Consider the following 27788-nt stretch of genomic DNA (forward strand, 5'->3'; position numbering starts at 1 on the left):
GGGACACTTTCTGTGTCATTTCGTTAAAAAAAAATTGCTTAAAGCACCATAAATATCTATAAAAATAAATAAATAAATAAAAAAAACGAGAAGAGTGTAGGTTCCTTCACTTTTTATTGTTTCAATTACTCTTCTGGTTGACTACATTAATACATTTGTAAGGTTTTGCATCAGAATGTAACAGTTTTCATCCGGAGTTGCAAAATTTGGCTTGAACCAGCCATTTACATGAACATGACCTACATTAAAACTTAAGGAAATGTGCAAGATGAATGACTGTACTGGATAACAAGAAAAGGGTAAAAGATAATTCCTTTTTAAATCACAATAAAATGATATCATGACCTTGTAAATGACCAATCAAATGCTGATGTATTGAACATTGACCCAGCATGGCAAAGTTCTTTGAAATTCAGCCTTAGGCCATATACACATATCAGTTTCCTAACATCATTGTTTTCCAAAGAATGCGCTAATGGATTATTTTTGAAAGTCACTTTTTCAATGAAGGAAAACTCTTATCTAGTATGGATGACAGGAGTAAACAGCAAAATTAATGCATTTTCAATTTCCTAACATCATTGCTTTTCAATGTAACAGGTAATGGAGAGCATTTTCGAAAGTTGCTATTTTTCAGTGGAGGAAAATTCTTATCTAGTATAGATGACAGGCATAAATGTAGCGTAATTAATGCGTTTCGAATTTCCTAACGTGTCAGTTTCCAAAGTATGTGGTAATGGTGAGCGTTTTCGAAAGTCTCATTTTCGGTGGAGGAAAAAAACATTCTAGTGTGGATGAGAAGGGTTAATGCAGCAAAATGAATGCATTTTCGGTTTCCTAATGTCATTGGTTTTGGAAGTTTGCAGTAATGGAGAGAGTTTTTGAAAGCCATTGTTTTCGGTGGAGGAAAACACGGTTCTAGTGTGGATGAGAAGCATAAATGTAGTGAAATTAATGCATTTTCAATTTCCTTACATCACAGTTTTTTTGAAGTATGCAGTAATGGAGAGTGTTTTCGATTGGATTACTGGCATAAACGTAGCAAAACTAATGGGTTTGGTGTTGCAACAGCAAAATTTTATTTTCCTTGCTATTGAAAACGTCTAAAACAAGAATGTGATACAACTGAAAAGACAGTTAAAATTAAACACATCTATTACAGACAATTCAAATAATGTAGGCAGTGCCCACCAATCAACAAATTCACAAGGACAATTAAATAAATCAGAAATGTAGGACAAAAGAGAGCATGGCACATTTAAATAACACAACAAATGAATCGATATTTCAGTGGGTTACAACAAAAAATAAAAAGGACAATTTGAAATATTGTTTAAATAATTTAAATTGTTCAAACATTGCTCTGTCGTACTCTTACAAACTCTTTTGGTTCAAACCTCTCATTCAAATATCAATAAATGTCACACGAACAAAGAAATTATCCAAAATATATTTTAGCTTCACTCTAGATCCATCTGTGCAATGCTGCTGACATTTCACATCAGTAAAACTAATGCAGCACAATTCAAGAGAACGAAGCAAACATACAGGTGCAAATAACAACTAGCTAAACAAATTTTACATTTAAACTGCGACAACAAACAAGTAAAGACAAATGATCAGTGGGATGGAGTCCAGTCACAGTATATTTGATATTGCTTGATTATAGAGTGAATGCAAATGACTCTTCTTTTATCACACATATCTGGGGAAGAATGAGATTATGCTCCTCTGGTCAGAACAGATCACTCTAAAACTAATTGTTTTGTTTAGTATTGTTGAGCATTAGCTAAGTACTGACTTTGCAGGCATACAATACAAACACGCAAAAATATCTATGTGCACTTACAGTATTAATCAAAAAACATTTTGAGATCAATAGCAATGGCTATAAAAGCACAGGTTGTACAGTGTTCCATTACGGTTTGGATTAGACGTCCTGGAGCTGATGTCAAGTGTGATTTTGTTTGAGGAGCCTTTACTGGCATTCTTTCCCTTTTATATCAGATCTATAAGCATGTAGGATTAACATTGATTGAGATAGCCGGATGGAGTGATATGACAACATAACAGAACACAGAGGGAGACTCACATCAACTGAAAGTCTCACTTAAAACTTCAAAGGACCATGTTTGATGTGAGACATGCAAAGGGATTTGAGATAACCAGACAACAAAAAGGTGATACACAGGTGACTACATAAAAACAAGAGGAGCAGCCCTTTGCACCACTTGATGTCTGACTGTCCCTTTATTTGTTCCGACTATCTCCAGATGTCCATTGATTTCATCTGTCCTTCGTTCTTGTGCTATGTCGGAGACTCCTATGTCTCTGACTCTATTCTATGAGCTGATTCACATGAAAACAGAAAAGGAAAACACTATGATATGCCTTTCTTCACATAAACTTTTTTTTTCTTTTAAATGTCTTTGCTACTGCAGTACTCACATTGTTTAGGTATCCTAAGAGGCTCTGTGTCTCCGGACAGGACTTGGTGCATTGCTCCTCTGAACTGATAGAGTAGCTTTAGACTCTTTTCCTCTCCGACACACGGGTCATAAAACCCTGGCAAACCAGCCTGATTAAAAAGAGATGGAGACAGTTAAAGGGGTCATGACAGGGATACAATTTTCCTTGATCTTTAGACATGTAAGAGTTCATTGTACTATAAAAAAATAAAATAAAAAAAAGGTAAGTTTCAGAACTCAAAACTTCCTCCTCAATACAAAAAGAGCATTGATTTAAACCAAACTGCAAAAACAGCTAGTTTGGATTTTCCCTAATTTTGTGATGTCACACAGATATATACATCAGCACATGACTGCCTCTACAGCAAGACATTAAAGCCTACTTTCACATCATCGCACCCTTGGCCTGCCCATTGGTGCTCAGTCAGAAAGGTGAGGAGGAGAGAACAAGACAGATGGGCCTACTACTGTATTCATCTACACCAAAGGGGACTTGCACAGGACACCTTCTTGTGCCCATCTGGACGATTTTTAAACGTTTTTCTACATAAAACATGCAAAAGATGGACTGCGTTGACTGTTATCATGCATCGCGCGCTGCTTTTAAAAGACGCGGTGTAAAGTTAAAAGGAGACCCCTATTCTGCATATTGCTGTTTTGAGTATAAAAGCATCCTGGATGTTGTTTTTGCAATTTTTAATTGTAGATCTAGGTAAACATGCACTAGATGGATGTCTTTGACCGTTTTAATGCGTTTCCGGCGATGTGTGCCGCGTTTTAAGAGCGGTACAAGCTCAACTTTTAAAAACGTGTCAGTCCGGCTCCATTCCATTGCTGCCACTGGCTGGGAGAACCGCGCCACATCCAGAGTAAATGGAGGAAGGAAAATGTGAGATGTCGTGCTTGTGAAGACCAGTGTCTCTGCTTTGGCCTCTGTTGAAGCATCCCGTGATCAGGAAATAGTGACTGAATTTAACAAAGTTCTTGATTGCATCAGTGCAGGATGCTAAGTGTGCACGTCATGTTTCACCGTGCACTGGGTTGTGTGTGTGTGTCATGTTGCACCAAGATTGTATAACAAGATTTTGTGTTCAGCATATTTCAGTGTTGACTGTATGTGTGTTCGGCTCATTTCAGCATGGATTGCTTGTAAACCAGTCACAATATGATTCAAGCTCTGCAAAGGAACTATTATTAAAAGATGGTGCAGTTTAAAAGAACTACAAGACCTGACCGCTCCAATTCCATTAATAAATGTTTCATATGTCATGATTTGTTTAAAAAAGAGGAACCATCCTTTCATCCAAACTGACATTATAGCCAAGTAGATTTAATTTATTAAAGGCATTGAATAAAAATCTGTTTAAAATCTATTTCCACTAAATGAACCCAAACGATAATAAAGGTGTGGAGCTTTTATTTTGACATGTCACGTTCACCTGGAGCTTTTATTTTGACACTAAAAGTGCAGTGTGTAATTTGCAATGTACCACATCTGGTGAAATGCTTTCATCTCCTCCTTTTCTGTTATACTGTACTGTCTTTGTATAATAACTTGTAGTGGTTACTAATGTTTAGAATTGCGCAAACGCTTGAGCATGCACTATTTTTCTTTCACAATGCATGTGAACCACTGCTCTAAAAGCACTAAAAACATGAGCCCTTGAGCCTCACGCATGCACAGAACAGCGCACTTTCTGAAGCGCACACAGACCATGTTTATCTGTCTTTAATCCCAGCCTTTTGCAGTTTTAGAATCACATATGGCCATATCATCACTGATGTTATTTTGATTAATTGTGCAGCCCTGAAGGATTGTGAAATTAGTCTACTTGTACACCAACTTAATGGGCAAATAAAAAGCACACTAAATTAATTGCGATATACACAACATTGCCTAATTTTATATCGTCAGCAAAATCTTTACGATTATATTATGAATATTCAATATAACACCCAGCTCTATTTGATATTTATAGTTTATGTTGCTGCTGTGCTTGAGTGACAAATATGATACATTCGGATGCAATGTGTTGGGTGTTCATTATGTGTAAACCCTGAAATTAATTATTTATGGTTGTGGAGCTGATTCATTCTCTTCCAATTGAGTTTTAAATATATATGGCACTATTCATGGGGCTGCATGATGTTAGAAAATCCTAACTGTGGGCGTTTACAGTGAAGTTTAATGGAGAAGCTGAGGCCTAAACAGAGCAGACCGTATGCCAAGACTGACCGTGGCTCTCATTTAACATCAGCTATGCTCAGATATGCTTTGTATTCATTTCATTCGTTACATCCTTTTGAAGTTTATTTTCCTCTCTAACTGAACTGTGATTCAGCGATACAGAAAACTATCGTAAATCCTCTTTAAAATGGACACCTCACAATTCATACACATTTTATATTGATAAATATATATTTTAATGACAATATAATGTGGGCCACAAAAAGATGGCTTGAGGGCTCCGTGCTGAGTAGCGCTGATGTAAAGCATTGTCTGAAGTTTAAGTGTCCAACCTTTGATGCCTCGGTAAGAATGAGTTTTGAGTCTTTCACTAAGCATTGGAGCGGGATGGTCACGTCGATTACTTTTGCTCTCTCTCGCTTCTGACTGTTGTCGGACACAAACTTGCCGTACCAGGCGTTTAGAATGATGAGACCTAGAACCCCAAAAAAAAACACTAATCATATTAAGCAAAAAAACAAAACAAAAACACAACAACATGAAATCAAAATTAATATTTACTTTTGTAGAAAACGTCCCAGGTGTTATCGTACACGATCCAACAGCGCACGTTATTTTTTCATAATCTTCAATCGTCAAAACATAATAGATTTCTTTGCCTCTGAAATGACTTTTCACTTCTTCTGATGCAACCAAGGCCAAAAGGTCATGGAAAAAATTATATTAACCACTGGTAATATTAATATAAGTATCATAGTCTAAAATGTTTCATTCACTCCCTTCTCCCCACAATCCAATCAAATCCTGATGAAAACAAAATAAGTTTCTCCCTATATTTCCATTTACAGTGGACTTATCTCTTGCTCTGAAATAAATGTGTGAAGATACAAACAACAGAAAGATTTGCATTTCACCAACCCATTTTAGATTCCTCGGCGTCGATTATTCTCTTTACTGCCTCTTGCATCAGCAAAACCTAAAACCCACAGAAACAACAACACTGGAAAACAACATTTCTACCCTTATAAACAGTGGTTTGTGTTGGCATGAGGGAGGCAGTCATTGTTGTCTATGTATTTATGTACTAATAATGTAATATACTTACAGCAGCTTCAGCCTCTTGCTTCCTGCGAGCAATTTCTGAGGCAGAATCTTCCTTCTGTTTCTCTAACTCCCTGTAAACAACGAAACAGTCAGGGCCCTTCATCACTGAAACTTTCCAGAGGCCAAGTAAAGATAGGGCTTTCAGGAAAAGGGGTGGTTTTTAGAGCAGTAATTACAGATAATAACTCACTGTTCCTTTTGGGCTCGTACATAAGGCATAATAATAAGTTTCTGGACAGCTAAGTAGATGGCCAGTGGGCCCACAGTGGCGTAAAACACAGCACTGGGTAAAATCTGGTCGGTCAGGTGAATGGGAAAGAGGTAGGTTTGACTGGCTCGGTTCAACCTGGAGAGAGAAGCAATGACTTACATAAATAGACCACCCACAAGTGGGTTAATGTTGTTTTACTGAGCTGTGCTTATTGCGAGTTAGCTCAAGTCAGTGCTAACCTGATTTTGAGAGAAACTCCTTGGGGTACACCAATGCTAACGGTAGCAGCCAGAACGCTGTGGCGACTGATCTTTCGTTCAGCACCGTACTCAACCATAGTGCCGAAGAACCCAGTCCTGTAACATAAAAAAGGCAAAAGTCAGCTAGGTTGGGGTAGGGTGTAGTCATCGTACACATCCATAACCCTTTGTGTACTGATTAATTAAATATTTCTGTTAATTTGATAATACTTTCAGCTACCAATACAGTGAAGGGCAGTTCAGACAAAATGCGTTCTTGCGCTCAAAAAGCTAGATGCAGTGCAACGAAGAGAACAGAATGCAGGTGTCATGAGATGTGTGTTTAACAGTTGAGGTTCTTTTTAATTTGACAAGGCATCTAAAAAATAAGGCACTCCTGCGTGAGACTGAAAAACAAAAATTTGAGAAATGGCGCGGCGTTCAGATTTGTCCGTCTAGCGCATGTTTACACAGAAAAATAAAGAACAGTTCAGATGGACGTAAAAACCCTTCCACAACAAAAATCCATAACCCTTTGTGTACTTCAAAATTAAATATTTCTGCTAATTTCATAATACTTTCAGCTACCAATACAGTGAAGGTCAGTTCAGACAAAATGTGTTCTTGCGCTCAAACGGCTAGATGCAGTGCAACGAATAAAACAGAATGCAGGTGTCCTGAAATGCGTTTTTACTCTTTAATATGTAGTATTCTTAGCCCAGATTTCCCCTAAAAATCATGGCAGAAAATTCCAATTACCCTTGTGACGAGGAGGAGGGCATGGCCGGGCCGTAATGATGGACGCCCGGCATTGAATTAGCCCAATCAGCCGTGAGAGGGATAAAGAAAAGCCGGGGATGCCAGTTTGAGAGAGAGAGAGAGACGCACAAAGTTGTGTGTGCACGCGTCGTTTTATGTTGTGTTTTGTTCATTTCTGTCATTAAATGTTTACCTTGACTGCTCAGCCGGTTCCCGCCTCCTCCTTGCCCATCATATGCACCGGTTACATTGGTGCTGAAACCCAGGAGGGAGCTGCTCTGCAATGCCTGCCGGAGGTGGGTCCTGGTCCAGGAGGGTCGCAATGTTGGGGATGTGATAGATCTGATTGTACTGGAGCACCTCACTGCCCGTTTGCTGAGGGGAACTGCATTGCTGGATGATGCTGTCCAGCTGGAGGAAGACCATTTGGCGGCCTTTCTCTCTGCCCCCTCCTTGTACCCATTCTGTTTCCTCCTGTCCAATCCCTCCTCCCCGGAAATGGGGAGTTCCCCCTCCGAAACCGGCTGCGGAGTCTGCGCAGCCTGCCGGTTCACCCTGTCCCTCTCCCTGCCCCCTCCGCTCTCAGTCCCAGGTCGACAGATCTGCCGCCGCGGGTACGGGCATGGAGTCTGGGCCGGTTTGCTGGCACTGCGGGGAGCAGGGGCATTTCCAAGACCAATGCCCGCTGATGGAGGTGGGGACTGTGGTCCGGCTCCCTGACATGCCACAAGCCGCCCCCCGATCGAGCTGGGATGTACCGCATACCTCTGAGTATCAAGGGGGGTATATACCAGGCCTTGGTGGATTTGGGTTGCAGCCAAACCTCCATCCATCAATGTCTGGTTCAAGACAAGGCTTTGGGTGTGAGTCACAAGGTGAAGGTAAAGTGTGTGTAACAGGGATCGTACCAAAAAAACCAATAATAATATTTCAAAGAGAGGGAAAGGCCAACGCGGAGCGGCAGCGGGAGAGAGAGGAGAGAGAGAGAGAGAGAGAGAAAAAAACGTACTCGCCGGTTCTCCGATACCCTCTGGTGGACGACAACCGTGCCTCCCTGGGAGGATCGGAGGCAGTCCTCTGGCCCCTGGTGGATGGAATGCCCCATCCTTCCACTCCAGGCGGTCGGCAAAGAGCCCCTCCCCGCTCGTGGTCAGTGGTCTCAGACCCCGCCACATTTCAGCAGCTGGTAGGGGCCTCCTCTGCCCCTGGCAGCGGCCCTGACCACTCCAGGCGGTAGGTTAGGAGCCCCTCCTCCCCCCACGGTCGGCAGCCATTCTTCCATTCTCAAGTGGCCTGGCTCCTCCGTCCCCCACTCCATTGGGGTGGATGGTAGTGGCGAGGACTCTACTATGGTGGATCCCTCCTCCTTCCCGGGTTTTGGCAGCAGTGTAACACAGTCAATGGAAAGGAGGAGGCGAGAACCGGCTTGATAATATAAATAATATCTTAATGAGAAACTTAAACCAAAAGACACACACGCAGATGTCGGACAGCTGTCCATAATTCTCTCTATGTCGCACTGCCGTCTCCAGTCGGCCTTATCCCTCTCGGGCTTAATCAGCCTAATTCGGGGCCGGGTGTGCAGATTCACGAATCAATTCCCAGCCCTCGCCCTGCCACAGTGTGCATGAGGATATCCACGATTATCCTGTAGTGACCGTACGATTCAATTCCGGGGACAAAAGCATAGTGTTGAGGTGGCGGTTATTCCCCGTCTCACCCATCCACTAATCTTGGGTACAAATTGGCCAGCATTTACCACTTAATTAAAGGAAAATTGTGCAGATGGGTCCTGTAACAAAGGATCTCGGTGTGGGATTTGTGATGCGCTGGCTGGGGAGGCATAGCTGGGGCCATCTACGTCAGCTCCACTTCAGGATGACGTGAGGGAGGTGGAAGTCTCGGCTTCCCCAGCCCTTAGATTATTCCCTGCCTTGGATTTCCCTCTGGAGCAGTCACGAGACAAGTCCCTTAGGCACTCCTTCAACCAAGTGAATGTGATTGATGGTCAGCGTCTTCGGCCAGACATCGCACTCACATATCCATATTTTGCTATTATAAATTATTGGTTGTATCGAGTGACGCAGGACAGCAGACAAAAAAGGATACAACCTAATTGTTGATACCAAAGGGCCGTTGGGAAATTTTATTCCAGACGGCTCATCATAATTCGATGGCGGGTCACTTAGGGAGAGAAAAAACACCAAACCGTCTAATGGCCTGTTTTTATTGGCCGGGCATTCATGGGGATGTTTGCAGGTGGTGTGCAGCATGCCGTGACTGTCAGCTGGTGAATCCGCCAGCCACCCCAAGGGCACTATTGCGCCCGCTTCCTTTGATCGAGGTCCCCTTCGAGAGAACTGGTATGAACGGAAGGCACACAGACATTGCTTTGTGCTGGCTCTGGTGGACTACGCAACGTGATATCCAGAAGCAGTGCCTTTGCACAACATTTTAGCACATAGTGTTACGGAGGCACTCTTCAGAATTATCTCCCAAGTGGGGATTCCGAAAGAAATCCTGATCAGGGTACTACTTTCATGTCACGTATACTATGCAAGCTATACAAATTATTAGGCATTAAATTGATTCAGACAAGCGTGTACCACCCACAAATGGACAGCTTGTTGAACGGTTTAATCAAACCCTGAAAAACATGATTCGTAAGTTCGTGCACGAAGATGCTCGGAATTGGGATAAGTGGCTTGAATCCCTGTTATTCGCAGTTCGAGAGGTCCCGCAAGCCTCCACGGTTCTCACCGTTTCAATTACTGTAAGGGTGTAAGCCTCGTGGTGTCTTAGATGTCGTGAGAGAAAACTGGGAGGAGGAAATTTCAAACAGCAAAAATGAAATTCAATACGTTCTTGACCTGAAAGCAAAACTCCACATATTAGGGCACTCCACATCCAAGTGGCAAGGGCCCTTTGAGGTCACAAGGCGAGTTTGGGAAGTTGATTATGAGATTAAACGAACAGATAGGGGTGGAGCACCGCAAATTTACCACCTCAACCTCTTAAACCATGGAGGGAGGCGGTCCCCGTGTCTTTGGTGATGGTGGTTCCAGAGAGGGAGGAGCTCCGGCCGCAGGTGAATGTAAAAGCCAATCCAGACGCCCCGGTCACTTGCGGAGATCACCTCTCACTGTCGCAAGTTACGGACGTGGCCCAGTTGCAAAGATAATCTTCCGACGTGTTCTCGCCCCTTCCCGGTCGTACGAACCTCATAGAAAACCATATCGAAAAACAAACCCAGGGGTAGTTGTACGCAGTCGCCCCTACCTATTACCTGAACACAAAAAAGGTGGTTCGGGAGGAATTAAAGGCCATGCTCAATATGGGGGTAATAGAAGAATCCCACAGTGACTGGGCCAGCCCGGTGGTGCTGGTTCCAAAAAGCGATGGCTCGGTCCGGTTCTGTGTGGATTATAGAAAGGTCAATGCAGTGTCTAAATCTGACGCGTATCCAATGCCTCATACTGACGAACTGCTTGATCGGTTGGGTGCGGCTCATTTTTGTTCGACACTGGATTTGACAAGGGGATATTGGCAGATCCCCTTAACACCAATGTCCCTTGAGAAAACGGCCTTCTCCACACTGTTTGGTTTACACTAATTCGTGACCCTTCCATTCAGTTTGTTCAGGGCCCCAGCTACGTTTCAGCGCCTTATGGGCCGAGTCCTCGGACCGCACTCCGTGTATGCCACTGCCTATCTGGATGACATCATTGTATACAGTAATGACTGGCAGCGGCACATGCAGCATCTGAGGGTGGTTCTGAGGTTACTGCGGTGGGCGGAACTAATGGCAAACCCCAAGAAGTGCGCAATTGGATGGGTGGAGGTAGGGTATCTGGGGTTCCACTTGGGTCACGGGCAGGTGCGTCCCCAAATTGATAAGACTGCAGTGATTGCGGCCTGCCCAAGACCCAAGACCAAAAAGGAGGTGAGACAGTTCATGGGGCTGGCTACTATAGAATGTTTGTACCTAATTATTTGGACGTCACCAGCCCGCTGACTGATCTCACTAGAAATGGAGCCCCAGACCCGGTCAAGTGGACGAAGCCTTGCCAACAGGCTTTTATGCAGGTGAAAGCTGCGCTTTGTGGTGGGCCATTGTTACATGCTCCTGATTTCTCTCTCCCTTTTGCTTTACAGACGACGCATCGGACAGGGGGTTGGGAGCCGTGTTGTCCCAGCGAGTTGAGGGGGAGGAGCGCCCGGTGCAGTACATCAGTCAGAAGCTCTTGGGGAGAGAGGTGAGGTACAGCGTCATTGAGAAGGAGTGTCTGGCCATCAAGTGGGCAGTTCTCACCCTTCGGTATTACCTCCTGGGACGGGATTTCACCCTCTGTTTGGACCACACCCCACTCCAATGGCTTCATCGCATGAAGGATACCAATGCGCGGATCACTCATTGGTATCTGGCTCTTCAGCCATTTAAGTTCGAGGTGATCCACAGGCCGGGGGTGCAGATGGCTGTTGCAGACTTCCTCTCTAGAAATGGGGGGGGGGGTACTGGTCAGGCCGGATGGCTCCCTGGACTGAGTTGGGCAATGGGGGAATGTGGTAGTGGGGGGCGTGGTCGAGCACTGGAAAGCGAGATTGGGAGATGAGAACGGTAAGGATCATCACCTATCAATGATTGTCTCTAACAGCTGTTTGTCATTGCAGTGAGAGTGGAGATGGAGTTAAGAGCGAGCCAGTCGCCAGTGGAGAAAAGAGAGAGACCTGCACACACACCCGCTGAGCCTGTGTGGCATGAGAGTTTTGAGGGATGCACTGTCGGAGAGCCCTTGCCGCTGATGGAGGGTCGCGACGCCGAGGAGGGATGGTCCGGTGGTACTGGAGCGGTTCGCCAGAAGGTTGAGGAGCACGCTGCCATCTGCCAGGAGACAAAGGAGCCGCTGCTGGCCACCAGGGGGTGGAGGAGCTGCTGCTGTCTGCCAGGAGGCAGAGGAGCCGCTGACGTCTGCCAGGAGCTGGAGGAGCCTGCTGCACAGCTAGCTGAGGACCAGTCGAAAGTGTGTTCGGGGACCGGCGAGCCAGTTTGTCTTTCTCTCGCTCGTTCTTTCCCTCTCCCCTCTCTCTCCCCTCATCCTACTCAGATTCCCAGGAGTCTGCAAAGACCGGCCGGCGGAAGGACAGACAAAAGGGCAACACCTCCCCTCTAGGAAGGGAAGGGGGGAGTAAGTCATGCCGGAGGTTTTCTCGGCCTGAATCGGGCGTTGGGGGTATGTGACGAGGTGGAGGCCGTGGCCGGGCCATAACGATGGATGCCCGGTGCTGAATCAGCCCAATCAGCCGGGAGAGGAATAAAAGAGGAGCCGGGGATGGCAGATTTAGAGAGAGAGACACACGAAGTTGTGTGTGTGTGTGTGCGTCAGTTTTATGTTGTGTTTTGATCATTTGTGTCATTAAAAGATTACACTGACTGCTCAGCCAGTTCCCGCCTCCTCCTTGCCCATCATGTGAACCCGTTACAACCATATTTTCAGAAATATAAGTAGCATTTTTTTGTCATCTGAAAGGTGCTGTGACTTATAGTCCAAAGTGACTTATTTATATAATTTATAAGAATGTGATGTCAGCCGGGCAAAAATGCGGCACACCTTAACACATATGCTTACATACAAACAAATGAAAACATCAGTCATACAGAAGGTAGCAGCATTTTTAAGTAGCCTATTCAGAGTATTTTCCTACACTAAGACCAATGTCACACGCAACTCCTCGCATCCCCACAAAATGACGTTTCATCACACAAAAACCATTAACTACTATACTTGACAATTAGTGCATAGCAAATAGGGTTGCAAATTTCTGAAATATCCTGGATTGACAGTTGTTAACATTAATTAATATAATACAACAAGCATATAGTTAATAACACAGACTAAAATGTGTTTGTTTGTATGTGCAAGCACACAGAGTTATATGTTATAAACAGATATACTGTAGTCTTGTTTTTATAAAATATACACAAAAAAGTCAAGTCATTTTTATTTGTATAGCGCTTTTCACACATTGTTTCAAAGCAGCTTTACGGAATATTATGCTGTAATATCTGTAATGTCCTCACTGACCCATTTCATTGAGAAACATAATTGAAAATCATGCCTTGGAATTATTTGTCTTTATGCCTAGGGAGCAAGCCAAAGAAGACTGTGGCAAGGCACCCAAAACTTTCTAAGATGTTAGTTAATGGAGGGAAAAAAACATTGGGAGAAACCGGGTTAAGCTAGGGGAGCCAGTTCCTCTCTGGCTAAGGAAAAAGGAAAAAGGATTATTTAAAGCAGATGCTCCCGAGACTAAATGAGCCCAAATACAATATAATTCTTAGCTTAAATCTTGAGATAATCTTCACTGAGCAACTTGACATGCTGAGCGGCAGAAGGGAAGTTGGCAACTCCTGGGTTCTGCCACCTGCAAACTCTGTCAGGCTTTTAGTGCAACTTATAAATGGTTTCGACTTATCCAACATAGTCTCATGACAATTCATCGCAATACTAAAAGGTGGCGAATTTGCACCAATTCGAATGACTTCATTCGTATGAAAACATACGACTTTGTGTCAACCAATCACATACGATTCAAGAAGACATGTTCGGAACCCAGAAGTGTCGCTTTCTTCCGTGTTACACATCGGCACTTTTACCATTAATATTATGCTTATGTTTACACTCTGGGTAGTGTAAGGAGTTACACTCTATGGATAGGCTTAGGGATGGAGGTTGGGTTAGGTTAGGGGTTAAAATTACAAAAACAGCTTTGGAGCAGGGGCCTGGGTAGCTCAGCAAGTAAAGACACTGACTACCACCCCTGGAGTCACGAGTTCGAATCCAGGGCATGTTGAGTGACTCCAGCCAGGTCTCCTAAGCAACCAAATTGGCCCGGTTGCTAGGGAGGGTAGAGTCACATGGGGTAACCTCCTTGTGGTCACTATAATGTGTGGTTCTCGCTCTCGATGGGGCGCGTGGTGAGCTGTGCGTGGATGCCGCGGAGAATAGCACGAAGCCTCCACAAACGCTACGTCTCCGCGGTAACGTGCTCAACAAGCCACATGATAAGATGCGCGGATTGACGGTCTTAGATGTGGAGGCAAATAAGATTCGTCCTCCGCCACCCGGATTGAGGCAAGTCACTATGCCACCACGAGGACTTAGAGCGCATTGAGAATTGGGCATTCCAAATTGGGGAGAAAAGGGGAGGAAATAATAATAATAATAAAAAAAAAAAACAGCTTTGGATTAACACAGAACAAACGGCACATGGCGAACTACAAGGACATGAGGCTAGCTTCTCTCATTGGTGGGTGTATAACTTGTACAAATTGGTACAAATTCACATGTCATACTACTGTGACAAATTCTCATGAGATTGTGTTAACTTATCTGTGTTTGTTTCTCTCAACCATGCAATTTTGATCAGGCGCAACTATTTCTGGAAAATATGGTAGAAATTCCTATTCCAAGAATATTCCATTTGGATCTGGCCATAGGTCAAACACTTACTTTATGGAACCTTTAACCTTGGTCTGGTCTTCATCCTGGAATTTGTACTGATAGCTCATCATCAGGTAAGAATGAGGAATGCCCAGCTGAACAACAGGAATAGGGACAGATGAAATACATCACTGATGCCTCAACTTTGCAGTGTATTAAACAAAAGTATAACAATTGCCACTATCAAACTCTCCATCCCTGGATAATATTCCTGTGCAGACCTCACCTGGAAGGCTAGGGTGAAGTGGCTGGTTTTGGTGTCCCTGACGATACTGGTGGTCATGGCGGACTGACTTCCCCAACGCCACTGCAGGTAGCCCATAGTGTTCTGGTCCAGGTGCCGAGCCATCATGGTAGTGGCACTGGGTCGCACACCACGTGAGGAGAACTGCAATCCCCATTGGGCAGTCACAAAGCTACAACACAAAATTCATATTAGCCTACAAGAACAATATGAAGGGTGAAGTATGACACTGAACTCAGTCACACTAAATGTGTTTTTGTGTTCATCTTTACAATTTGCTAAATGTATGTTTTTGACCTTTGCACCACAGAATAGTGCAAGACAGAATGGCTTAACCATCCATCCACAAGCTGCCTTGAGACATCACACAGGTCACATACTGTAAACTACAACACATAGAGACTGTATCACCTAGATATCATACAGAGACTGTGTATGTTCCCCAAATTACCGAACACAAACCCCTTTATCATTTAAAAAACATTTGATTGAGGTCAAACTTGAAAATAACAAAACAATTGAAGAAAAAAACCTGTCTTAAACCGGATTAATATATTAGTTTAAATGAGTCTAAATTCATAGAAAATAACCACAACAATAAATTGTGTTAGGAATAAATTCTTGACTGAACCAGATATTCCATCGCAGCACAATAATAATGACTTCATAAATTTCTTTACTGATAAAATTTAGATAATCAGAAATAAAATTGGAATTATGCAATCTTCTGCCACAGCACCTCAGAAAAGTGTCTCATAATTTTCATCAACAGCAACTTCAATCCTTTGCTGTCATAGGTCATGATTTTCAAAACATCAAAAGCAACAACATGTATGTTAGATCCAATATCAACTAAGCTCTTAAAAGAGGCATTTCATGTAATCTCAGAACCTCTTCTTAATATTATAAACCCCTCACTCTTCTTAGGGCATATCCCAAGAAACTTCAAGCTGGCAGTTATCAAACCACTTTTTAAGAAGCCACAGCTTGATCCTGGAGAGTTGGCTAATTATAGACCAATCTTAATTCTCCCATTTATGTTGAAAATACTAGAAAAGTTAGTGTCGCCATTTCAGTCTGGATTTAGGCCCCATCACAGTACAGAGACTGCAGTTATCAGAGTTACAAATGACTTGCTCTAATCATCTGATCGTGGCTGAATTTCTCTTCTAGTGCTTTTAGATCTTAGTGCTGCCTTCGACACCATAGATCACAACATTCTCTTGGATAGGCTTGAGAATTATGTTGGCATTTATGGACAGGCATTAGTATGTTTTAGGTCCTATTTATCAGACAGCTACCACTTAACAAAAGTTAAGTATGGAGTGTCACAGGGATCAGTTTTAGGGCCTCTGCTTTTCTCTTTATATATGCTTCCTCTGGGAGACATTATCAAGAATTGTGGAATAAATTTGTACTGTTATGCTGACAATACCCAACTTTATATTTCTTTAAAACCCGTCAAAATTTCAAGCAGTGTATCAATGAAATCAAAGATTGGATGTCAAGAAATTTGACCTCAAGACTATATTACTGTAATGCATTTCTGGGAGGATGTCCTGCAAGCTCAATAAACAAACTTCAATTAGTTCAAAAAAAACTAGAACCATGAAATATGATCATATTAGCCCCATTTTATCAAAGCTACACTGGCTACCTGTTAAATTTCTTATTCATTTTAAAATTCTATTAACTACGTACAAAGCTTTGAATTGTCTAGCTCCACAGTACTTAAGTGACCTTCTATTATGCTATATTCCGTCACGTTCATTATGATCACAAAATTCTGGCCTGTTAATAGTACCTAGAATATACCCAACTTTATATTTCTTCTAAACCCAATGAAAATTCACCAAATTAGCAGTGTATCAATGAAATCAAAGATCCGATGGCCAGAAATTTCCTTCTCAATTCTGACAAAACAAAGGTACTAATTATTGGTTCAAAAACCTCTAAAATTAAGCCGCTAAAATATAATTTGACTCTTGATGGATGTACTGTTACGTCGTCTTCTACAGCAAAGAATTTGGGTGTTATATTTGATACCAATCTGTCCTTTGAAAATCAAATTTCCAATGTTTGTAGAACAGCATTCTTCCACCTCAGAAATACTGCAAAGTTACGACACATGCTCTCTGTTGCTGATGCCGAGAAACAAATTCATGTGTTCATGACCTCAACACTAGATTATTGTAATGCATTACTGGGAGGATGTCCAGCAAGTTCAATAAATAAACTTCAATTGGTTCAAAATGCAGCAGCCAGAGTGCTGACTAGAACCAAGGAATATGATCATATTGGCCCCATTTTATCATTGTTACATTGGCTACCTGTTAAATTGCGGATTAATTTTAAAATTCTGTTAACTACATACAAAGCTTTGAATGGCTCCACAGTACTTAAGTGACCTTCTGACAAACTATATTCCATCACGTTCATTAAGATCACAAAATTCTGGCATGTTAATTGTCCCTAGAATATCAAAATCCACAAAAGGAGGTAGATCCTTTTCCCATTTGTCTTCTAAACTATGGAATAGTCTCCCTAACACTGTTCGGGACGCAGACACACTCACTCAGTTTAAGTCTAGACTAAAGACTCATCTATTTAGCCAGGCATACACCTAATTTATCCATCAACTCACAATTAGGCTGCTTTAGTTTGGTGTGCCGGAACCAGAAATATCTATCGTGATCTATAAATCTGCATAAAATTGAATGACATCTACACTAATATTATTCTATTTGTTTCCATGTCTCAACCTCGGTATTCATATGCCGAGGTTACCAGAGCCAGCCAGATCCAGCTCTGTTCCTGCTTGGTGTCAGACTCCACTGCTATGTGTCTCTGAGTGATGATGACTAACTGCAGCTGGTGCTAGCCAGACATCATTTCAGTCTTTTAAGGTGGACTTCAGAGGATGAACTGATGCCAACTCCAACTAAGACATCAGAAACTTCATATGCCACTGCCTGAACCTTGGACTTTGGATGGACCCCACTGAACCTCACCGAAATGACCTGCCGTTTGAATTGCGATGCAACTCATTGATCTCTGCCTGCATCACCTTTGTCTATTAATGGAGTACACTCTTGAAATGGAATACATAGACTATCATTTAATTGCCAACAAAAGCCTTCATCAGCCAAGGTTATTTTTCTCCATTAACCAACATCTTATGGAGTTTTGTGTTCCTTGCCATAGTCGCCTTCGCCTTGCTCACTGGGTTTCTAAATACAATTATTATTTATTTATTTTTAGACACAATTTACAAATCATATTTTTATCAAACTGCACAATGATGACTCTTAAGACAGCTTCATTTTCTATTAAAGCATGATTTTTTGTAAAGCTGCTTTGAAACAATGTGTGTTGTGAAAAGCGCTATACAAATAAAAATTACGACTTATTGGCAATAGGGCAGATTTAAATTTTTTTTTGAGGGCTTGGGGAAAACATCTATGACTTTATCAGCCCTCTACAATGCGAGTAAATCATTAGCACATGCAACTAAATTTTGCGATCTGCAACTGGCTAGGGTTCAGATTTCACTGTGTCCAAAGATGAGATCCATACAATCCATTTTCTTCAAATAATGTCTCTTTTAATATCCTTTCTGTTATTTACATTCAGTTGTTGATCTTCTGTGATATACTCACTGAACTGCTGCTATTCTTAAAGAGACAGTATCATTTTAGCGCTTGTTATGCATATCATTGTAAACGAAATGTAAATACTAGTAAATAGTACAAATTATGCATAAAAACAACAAAACATGCAAAATATGTGTGTAAATATAAAAATATTTGAAGGGGCAATTGTGTTAATGCATGCAATTAATTTAAAATTTTAAATGCGTTCATTTTTTTTTTTTTTTTTAACATGATTAATGCATTTACCAATTTGACATTAAATTCTGAAATTTCATTCAGCTCTGTGTGGATTCTAAACTCTGGTTGGAATTGGGCAGAACATTTGCAATGTGTCCGGGGTCATTACACTGACACACACACCACAAAAACACGCACACAAACACACACACACACACCAGCGATTCCGTGTCAGTGATCAAGTGATAGAGCAAGTACCTCTTAATTGTAATTTTTTTTTGTACAAAACAGACATTTTAATGGACAATTCAGATGAAGTATCATTACATGGACAGTGCCAGCATTAAAAGCAAAACAAGACGTTCTCTACAAAGCGGTGCAAATCATGTAAATGCAGCTTCACTATTGCTGTAGCAGTGGATAGCCACGATTAGTATTGTGGAGGATGAAGGTTTAAGAGATTTAATGCCCATTGCAATGAGTATACTACCTATGAGGATTAGTTATTTCATTTAGTCAACCTTCTACTTACACTTTGGAAATGTTTTATGTTACTTAAATTGGTGCTACTTTAGTGCATTTCTGTCTTTATACTGTGGAATTCTTTGTTAATGGAACATTTTGGTTACATTTAGCTTTGTTTTCTTTCCTAAGAAGAAACTAAATACATTTTGACAGGTAAAGACATATATATATATATATATATATATATATATATATATATATATATATATATATATATATATATATATATATACAGAGAGTAAAATTTCAGCACTTTCAAAATCTGCGATTAATCACAATTAACTATGAAAAATCATGTGATTAATTAGCGATTAAATAAGTCGACTGACAGTACTAATTATGAAATAAATTAACTTGAACAAATACTGTAAATATTGAAGAATTTAACAAATAGACTCTTACAGCACCTAAGCAGGGGATTGGGGACACCCGTGCAAAGCTTTGACTTACCTTTAACATAGCTGCACTTAAATGTTAGATGTGAAATTCTATTTTACCATGTCAATATTTTGTGTTAAAAATGTGGAACTCACATGCAATTTCAGCGACAGCTTGCATCATTATTTTAATGAAATTAAATTATTATATATATATATATATATAATGATAATTAAATATTATCATGCAAATTCATGACATATACATTGAAAGAATGTGGGATTTTTTTTTTTCTCCACTTTTCTCCCCAATTTGGAATTCCCAATGCACTCTAAGTACGCGTAGTGACTTGCCACAATCTGGGTGGCGGAGGACAAATCTCAGTTGCCTCCGCATCTGAGACTGTCAATCCGCACATCTTATCACGTGGCTTGTTGAGCGCGTTATCACAAAGATAGCGCGTGTGGAGGCTTCATGCTATTCTCCGCGGCATCCATGCACAGCTCACCACGCACCCCACAGAGAGCTAGAACCACATTATAGCAACCACGGGTAGGTTACCCCATGTGACTCTATCCTCCCTAGCAACCGGGCCAATTTGGTTGCTTAGGAGACCTGGCTGGAGTCACTCAGCACACCCTGGATTCGAACTCGTGACTCCAGGTGTGGTAGTCGGCGTCTTTACTTGTTGAGCTACCCAGGCCCCCCAGAATTTGGGATTTTTAACACTTTTAAACATTTTAAAAAAGCTAAAATGTGATTAAAATTATGATTTTTTTTTTTTTTTTTTTACAAATATACACTTTCACATACTACAGTATGTGAAATCTCATGTGTGAAGACAACTCCTTCCCAGTTTGCTTAATATCTTTTCCAGTTTTCAGTTGTATTATGCTTAGGCTACATGTCATGTCAAATGTATGGCGAGTAAAAACAAAAATGTACCAGCCAATGCCAATTCTTTCTCCAATATGTCTGTAGAGGGTTTATACATGTCCCGGAACACTTACCAGCGTGCAGTTACGTTACGGAATATTTTCATCCCAAAGAGAGGACCTCTACTGTCCCCTGCACCAAACTCCAGCTTTAGACACAAAGAGAAACAGAGAACATTAAAACCACTGAACAATCTGTGAAAACTGGACTGTAGGTGTGTTGGAAAGAGTCTCACCTCTCCCCAGCCCCTTGTTGAAGTCACGTGTCGCACACACAAATTTATATTTCCGCCCCCGTTGCCATTATGTGTGGACAGAGAGCCGGAAAGGACAGCAGTATCTGAATTGGTCAGAGGTGCCTGCCAAATATAACCAAGCATGAATATAAAGGACAAGGGAAGCAGTGATGTCAGCCCTGCTGAAAAATATAGCCAGTCACCAGCCACCAGGTTTGTGCTGGTGTTTCAGCAAGGCTTAACCAGCAAAACTTCCTTGGTTAACCAGCATTACCAGAAAAACCATACTGGTCAATCAGCTTCATGAAGTTTGCTGGTGAACAACATGTCTATGCACTAGACCAGAACCAAACCAGCATAAACCATCATGGGAATTGCATGCTGGTAAAGCTGGTATTGTCAGCTGAGAGACCATTATGAAATGCTCAATTGTCCATATTGACCTCAATGGATTGGGAAATGTGCATCCTGTTGATCTCAATATGGGGAAAACCTCCTCCTGATACATCCTCAAAGTCCTCCTCATATTGGTCAAAGAGGTCTGTTGCATCTATACCCACACTTATTGTGCCCTAAATGACAACAGAAAAATCATTAGTAAGCCCCTGCCCAGACCAATCTTGTAACATAAAATATGTTGTAACAAACTTCCTCAATAAATTACAATTTAAAAATTAGATGCACAGATATCCAGAAAAAACAAGCAAGAAGTCTTTTATTGTCTGCTCCTGATGAACTTTCTCAAGAAATGACTAGCAACGATTTGATTAATGATGTCTGACCTTGAAATTGACCTCTAATTTTAGAATCAGTACTAAAAATTGGAATCTATTGTGATTGGGAAAAGAAAAGCAATCTTGCTCTCTAGATGTAATTTTGGTCTTATACTCGGTGAGGTCTGGATTGGCCACCTTAGGGTTTGTCCTTTGCTGGAGTCTCCTTTCATCTCTCTCCTTTTGCAAATGCTCATATTCCTCCCTGATTTCTGCAGGGGTTCTCTTTCTCTCCACCACCTTTAAAAAATGAGCAAGTAGATGTATCAGTAGCATTCTATGTATCGCAACAACACGCATTAATTCAAATATTAGTGATACCGAACATGGTCAGTGCTGTAAATCAAGACTAACCTCCCAGCCTTCCACCTCCAGGCCTTTCTTTCCAAATATGTCATATATGGCTCGGGACTGTGGGTCACTGAGAACTAAGCAGAGGCCAAATTAATAGAATTTAGAGAATGGGTCACATACATAAACTAGTCTGGGTAAAAGTGATGATTATTAAGTATTTTTGGGATATAAAGTTAAAGATGAAGTGTGTTATTTCTGAGCTACTAGTGCCATCGAGCAAAAAATGCAAAACAAGTATGTCTGTTTTCCTAAACCCTCCCCCTGTCTGCAACAAAAGAAAAAAAAAAAAAAAAAAAAAAAAAAAAAAAAAAACAGATAGTCCCACCCCTAATTCATGCAGTCAATGTTTTGATAGCATCACTGTGTTTAGACTTTTTTTAGGGAACCAACCTGGAAAAAACTACTTATAGCTGTCTATGCATACAGATAGGAGTTCGGATAGGAGCAGAGGTCGACCGATAGCGGATTTTGCAGAACCCGATAACTACGGTGGTGGAAAAGGCTGATAACCGATTAATCGGCTGATACTTTTTAAAATTGATATACAGAATGTAAAAAAAAAACAACAATTGAGTCTTTCCTTACTATTACGGGCACAGATATAGAGACGGCAAGATTCAAAATATAATAAAATCCCAGATGCAGTTTATTGTGCAACCAAAATCCCAATAAAAACCTGAAAAAAATTAAGATTTGGTGCATAACACAGGACTTTTAACTATAAACTGGGGACTCTTATTTTGAAATGATGAACACAACGCACCGTTACATTGTTCTTTATTTAAGTATTTAGAAAATTAAGCTTTTTGTAGCCTGTATATTTCACCAGATGAGGTTTAATGAGGAATAAGTAAGGGATAATGTTCAGTCAGCCGGTTATCACAAAATAAACCACGACAGGGTGAGGGTCATGTGTCTTAATGAGTTTATTTTGCGATAACAACTTGCTGACTGCATTATCCCACTTATTACATGACTACTAACCAAAAAAAAAAAAAAAAAAAAATACAAGGACATAAAATACTGATTTGCATAAATAAATGCATGAAATAAATCACTGAACAGCTGAAATCCACCTCCGGTTTGCATCTTGAGCTCTGTTTGTGTTAATTTTGCAATTAATGAACATCTGACTGCTCATTATGCATCTAATTACAAGACTACTTGCCAAATAAATAAATAAAAGCACATGAAACATTGATTTGAGTTGAAATTATTTTATTAGCTAACTTGTAGAGATCACACAGTTCTGAACGGTCTGATATGTGGAAGTACAGTTGTTACTAAGAAATATCAGACTGCTAGATGGCACCACAGACCAATCAGAATCGAGTATTCCAGAGAGCCGTGAAATAAGGTTTATTATTATATATTAGATATAAAATATGAAGTTGGAAACAAGATGCATGTGCTGATAGAGCACGTTTCCATACACTCACATTTTTAATTTGTATGCTTTTGCTCCGATTTAGAACACTTGACTGGCTAATCAAAATAACGAAATTTGCATTGAAGTGAGGATAAAAATATGGATAAATATTGACAATGATGAAAGATTTAGATACGGTGAATCCCCGCGAGGTGTCAGTTGTTATTTCACCTCTAGAAGCCACTGTTGTTCTGTAAAACCAAGCCTTTCTAATTGTCAAATCCTCCAGTGCTGGCCACAGAGGGTGGAGGAAAAAATAAATAAATTGCATATATTGTTGCCGATAACGATCACTCCAGATAAATCAGTGCATCGATTAATCTGTAAAACCGATATATCGGTCTACCTGTAGATAGAACACATTTTAACATGAAAAAATTGCACACTTCACCTTTAAAAAAAATTTCTCTGCAACTCCATTTTTACAAGAGAACATCATTAAATCAGAGAGAATGTTAATGGGTTGTCTCAAAAACTTTTTTGACCTTTTACCTAATCTAAATTTGAACAGTTATGATTACCCTCATATGCCTGATGAACATAAGTGAAGAGTTGTTCTGCCTGCCTCTTTAGCTCAGGGTCTCGGTGCTTGTCAGGGTGGTACAGCATGCACAGACGCCTGTAAGAGGACTTAAGCTCTTCTTGAGTGGCCTGTAAAACATCATGCAGACAGAATTTATTAATATCAGAATAATCAAAGCTTTGTGTTTTGAACAGGGGCATTTCTAGTCTTTTAGAATGAGTGGGGCAAAAATCCCCCATGATATAAAAAAGTGTACCCATAATGTTTAGGCGTCTCCATGCCAGAGGCATAGCCGGTAAACCCAGGCCCACCAAGAATATTAGAGATTATTCATTGACTTCAATTTAGTTTTGGTATACAGCAATATGCCAACACTCCTACTCACTCCAAAGGGCACATTCTTGACCTTATAACTCCTCATAATTGTAATGTCTCAGATTTGTCCATATCTGATCATCTGTTGCTGTCTTTTAATGCCCACCTTACAGTATTTAAGATAAACTTATGTCGATTCGTCACATTTCGCAATATCAAGACTATTGATATATCTGTCTTCGCTGATGAACTTGCCACCTTCTCTAGCAAAGTTGATTTATCGACTGTGGATGACCTGGTATCCTATTATAATGATGGACTTCATGAGATCTTAGATGTTTTTGCCCCTTTGAAAACTGAACTGTTTCTTTTACTCACTCTGCTCCTTGGTATACCTCTGAATTACGCCAGCTTAAAACTAAAAGCCGTCGGCTGGAGCGTTTATATGCCAAAAATGGTCTTACAGTTCATAAAGAATTGTATGCTCATCATATGCAACATTATAAGGATGTTATCTCTAAAGTGAAATCTGAATTTTATACTAATCTTATTAGGACAGGTGAAGGGAACACTAGATCTCTTTTTTCCATTGTAAAAAATATACTAAATTCAGTCTCTACCATCACATATGTATTCTACTACTGTATGTAACATTTTTATGGATTATTTTAATACTAAAATTGAAAATATTCACAAGCAAATACTTTTAAATAATGATGGTTGTGGCCCGTCAGACTCAGTTTCCTTCGAACTACCTCTCTCTGCCTTTTCTATCTTTCAGCTAATAATTTGTTTGAATAATTTCAAACACATCATAGTACGGAAACCGCTCTTGTCAAAATTACTAATGATCTGCTGTTGGCTGTGGATTCTGGTCAGCTGTCTATACTAATTCTTCTTGATCTGAGTGCGGCCTTTCATACGATCTCACATAATATCCTCCTAGACAGGCTGGTCTCAGTTGGAATTACAGGCACACCCCTGTCTTGGTTTCGATCGTATCTTTCTGGTTGCACTCAGTTCATACAACTCAAAATCATTTGATCTAAATCATCACAAGTTATCACTGGCATTCCACAAGGCTCAATTTTGGGCCCTTTTCTATTTATTATTTATTTACTGCCCCTTGGTCATATATTTAGGAAGCATGGTGTCAATTTTCACTGCTATGCCGACGACACCCAGCTCTACCTGTCTTCCAAGCACACTTCTTCCCTTCCTCTGCCCTCTCTGTCCAGCTGTTTATCTGAAACTAAAAACTGGTTCTCATCTAATTTCTCAAATTAAATTGTGGTAAAAATTAAATTCTCCTTGTAGGCACCAAATCTATTTTGGCAAAAACTGATAGTTTTTCTGTGACTATCGATCAGTCCACTGCTTCTCCTTCTTCACAGGTTAAGAGTCTGGGTGTCGTCCTTGGTAGCACCTTATCCTTTGAAGCCCATGTTAATAATATAACTCACTCTGCATACTTTCATTTACGCAATATTAAATGTCTTCGTCCATCTCTCACATTGAAGAGCACTGCCATTCTCATTCATGCACTGGTTACATCACATATTGATTACTGCAATGCTCTCCTCTCTGGTCTTTCTTCCAAACTTCTTCATAAACTTCAGCTGGTCCAGAACTCAGTTACACGAATAACTTCTAGAACACCCTCTACTGAACACATTTCACCTGTACTTCAACATCTGCATTGGCTTCCTGTTAAGTACCGAATTGATTTCAAAATCTTGCATCTTACATACAAGGCCTTAAATAATCTTACTCCTTCATACCTCTCTGATCTTTTTCATATCTATACACCTACTTGTACCCTCAGATCTTCCTCATCAACTCTTCTTGTCATACAACGTATTCGTCTGAACACTATGGGGTCTAGAGCCTTTAGTTATACTGCCCCTCACTTATGGAATTCCCTTCCTCTGGACATTTGTAACAGTGAAAGTCTTCATACTATTAAATCTCGTCTTAAAACTCACCTTTTTAAACAGGCTTTTTTATGACTGTGCATGCACTGAGTTCATACTTTGTATCTTCCAATGTTTTATTGTATATCATAGTATTGTTTGCTTTATGTTGTTATTGTTGATGCTTTCAAGGATTACTTTTTTGTGTTCTGTTTGTAAGGTGACCTTGAGTGTCGTGAAAGGCACCTATAAATAAAATTTATTATTTATATATATATATATATATATATATATATATATATATAAAATAGCTTAAAAATGCATAAATTCTGATTTCTGAAAGGCCCACCAAAAAGTAATGTCCTGGCTACACCCTTGGTCCAGGAGCATGCACTTTTACATTATCTTGAGTACTATTGCGTAATTTGTGTATTGTGACTATGGGCTACTAAACATTTCTTATTCACATGACAGCACTAGGTGAAGTTTCTCAAAATTACCCTTCAAAAAAGTAGCCTGCTGAAGCATTACCATGATTATACCAAGGTGCTTTGATGTATACCATGGTACTAAATAATAATCGTAATCATGTACCATGGTAATTACATGGTACTCCAATGTACATGTAACAAAAAACGTAGTAATAAAATGACACTTTAAATGCTCTCATGTTCCGTTAGTGTTTTGGTTGGAAAATATCTTTATCTGCAGTAATGGCTATTCAATAATAAAGTGCCTCTTCATCGCAAGCAAACGAGGATGGATTTGGATGTTTTGTTTCAATTGATTGTATGCTAAATATTATTAACTTCATCCAGAGCTCAGTTTGTTCTCTGTGTTACTTTTTAGTGAATGAGAAATCGCTACAAACGATTCAATGCTTGAGTAAGTTGTTCAAAAGATTCACAGGGAACCGCGAACCGATTCAGAGCGCTTTGCTAAAAAGTTTGAACAATTAATTGAAAAGAACCGATTCAAAAGAGTGATTCATTCGCGAATCGGGTTCGCTAGTTCTGATTCTCTCTTCTTTCACATAAATTGTTGGGGAAATTATTTCTCTTGTCGGTATACGGTAATTTCCTTCGACAGAAATTGATTAGTAAAACTTTACTGGGGCACGTAGGAAATTTACTGGGCCTCGCCTCCATCGTCTAAATGTAATTTAAATATCTAAATTAATTGGTTCAACGACGCGTAAACAGACGACTGATTGGCTGCTCTGTGCATTGGCGCGCTTTTGCATGAGAAGTACCTGAACATTTCCATTAGTCTCTCTGAGGCATCTCGGTCGAGCACAACAGCGAGAATGTTGTTATGGTAAGTGTCTATTGAATAGTTTCAAAATAACTAAATTTAACAAGATTCAAACGAGAACTCGTTTTCAGAAGGGGCCTACATTTATTGGTTTACACGGGGTATACACAGAGAGCCGTTCTGAAGTGGTACTCAGACGTATGCCATCTGTATGATGATGATGATATATAAATAATACTCCAAGCGACTTATACAACCGCAATCTGAAAGCTGACGAATACTTCCAGGACGAAATAAATTAAGTCACCAAGACAGATAAGGATATTTGCAATCTGTCAGGTTTTCCAAGCATGAAACGTCAACACCGGCAGGTACAGTATAGGATGCGATGACAGTTATATGAGCATCTTATGAGAGAGAGTGTCATCTAATATGATAGACTGCACGTCTCTTTTAATGCTTCGCATGATTCACACACGCAAATGCATCGTGCACCTCTTAGACTGCCTCAGCTTTCTTACCTCTTTCCTGACATTGAGCAGGGAATAATAATCTTCGTTGTCTACTACCAATTCATTTTCCAAGGCAGCCGCCATGTTCCCAGTGTC

At 40.6% G+C, this 27788-nt stretch overlaps 1 protein-coding gene across 1 annotated transcript; it reads right to left on the minus strand.

Moving 5' to 3' along the window:
* Positions 1 to 105: 105 nt before the first annotated feature.
* Positions 106 to 27788, minus strand: LOC127427875 (dnaJ homolog subfamily C member 11). The gene is made up of 16 exons (XM_051675759.1): positions 27702 to 27788; positions 23697 to 23826; positions 21747 to 21820; positions 21531 to 21632; positions 21063 to 21191; positions 20620 to 20742; positions 20459 to 20532; positions 14698 to 14887; positions 14481 to 14566; positions 6211 to 6327; positions 5951 to 6106; positions 5762 to 5831; positions 5575 to 5632; positions 4989 to 5131; positions 2449 to 2578; positions 106 to 2349 (listed from the first exon to the last, which is right to left on the minus strand). The coding sequence occupies exons 1-16, from the start codon at positions 27774 to 27776 to the stop codon at positions 2324 to 2326; spliced, it is 1683 nt and encodes a 560-aa protein (XP_051531719.1). The 5' UTR covers positions 27777 to 27788; the 3' UTR covers positions 106 to 2323.

This window comes from Myxocyprinus asiaticus, chromosome 37 (genome assembly GCF_019703515.2).
Source record: "Myxocyprinus asiaticus isolate MX2 ecotype Aquarium Trade chromosome 37, UBuf_Myxa_2, whole genome shotgun sequence".
NCBI lineage: Eukaryota > Metazoa > Chordata > Actinopteri > Cypriniformes > Catostomidae > Myxocyprinus > Myxocyprinus asiaticus.

Bases quoted from the DNA above. Each gene is read 5' to 3' on its own strand.
- LOC127427875 (XM_051675759.1), bottom strand. From the start codon at position 27,776: ATGGCGGCTGCCTTGGAAAATGAATTGGTAGTAGACAACGAAGATTAT. The intron at 20,533-20,619 runs GTGAGACTCTTT...TTGTGTCTAAAG, and splicing joins CAACAAGGGGCTGGGGAGAG to CTGGAGTTTGGTGCAGGGGA. The intron at 5,832-5,950 runs GTGAGTTATTAT...CGTTGTTTACAG, and splicing joins GTACGAGCCCAAAAGGAACA to GGAGTTAGAGAAACAGAAGG.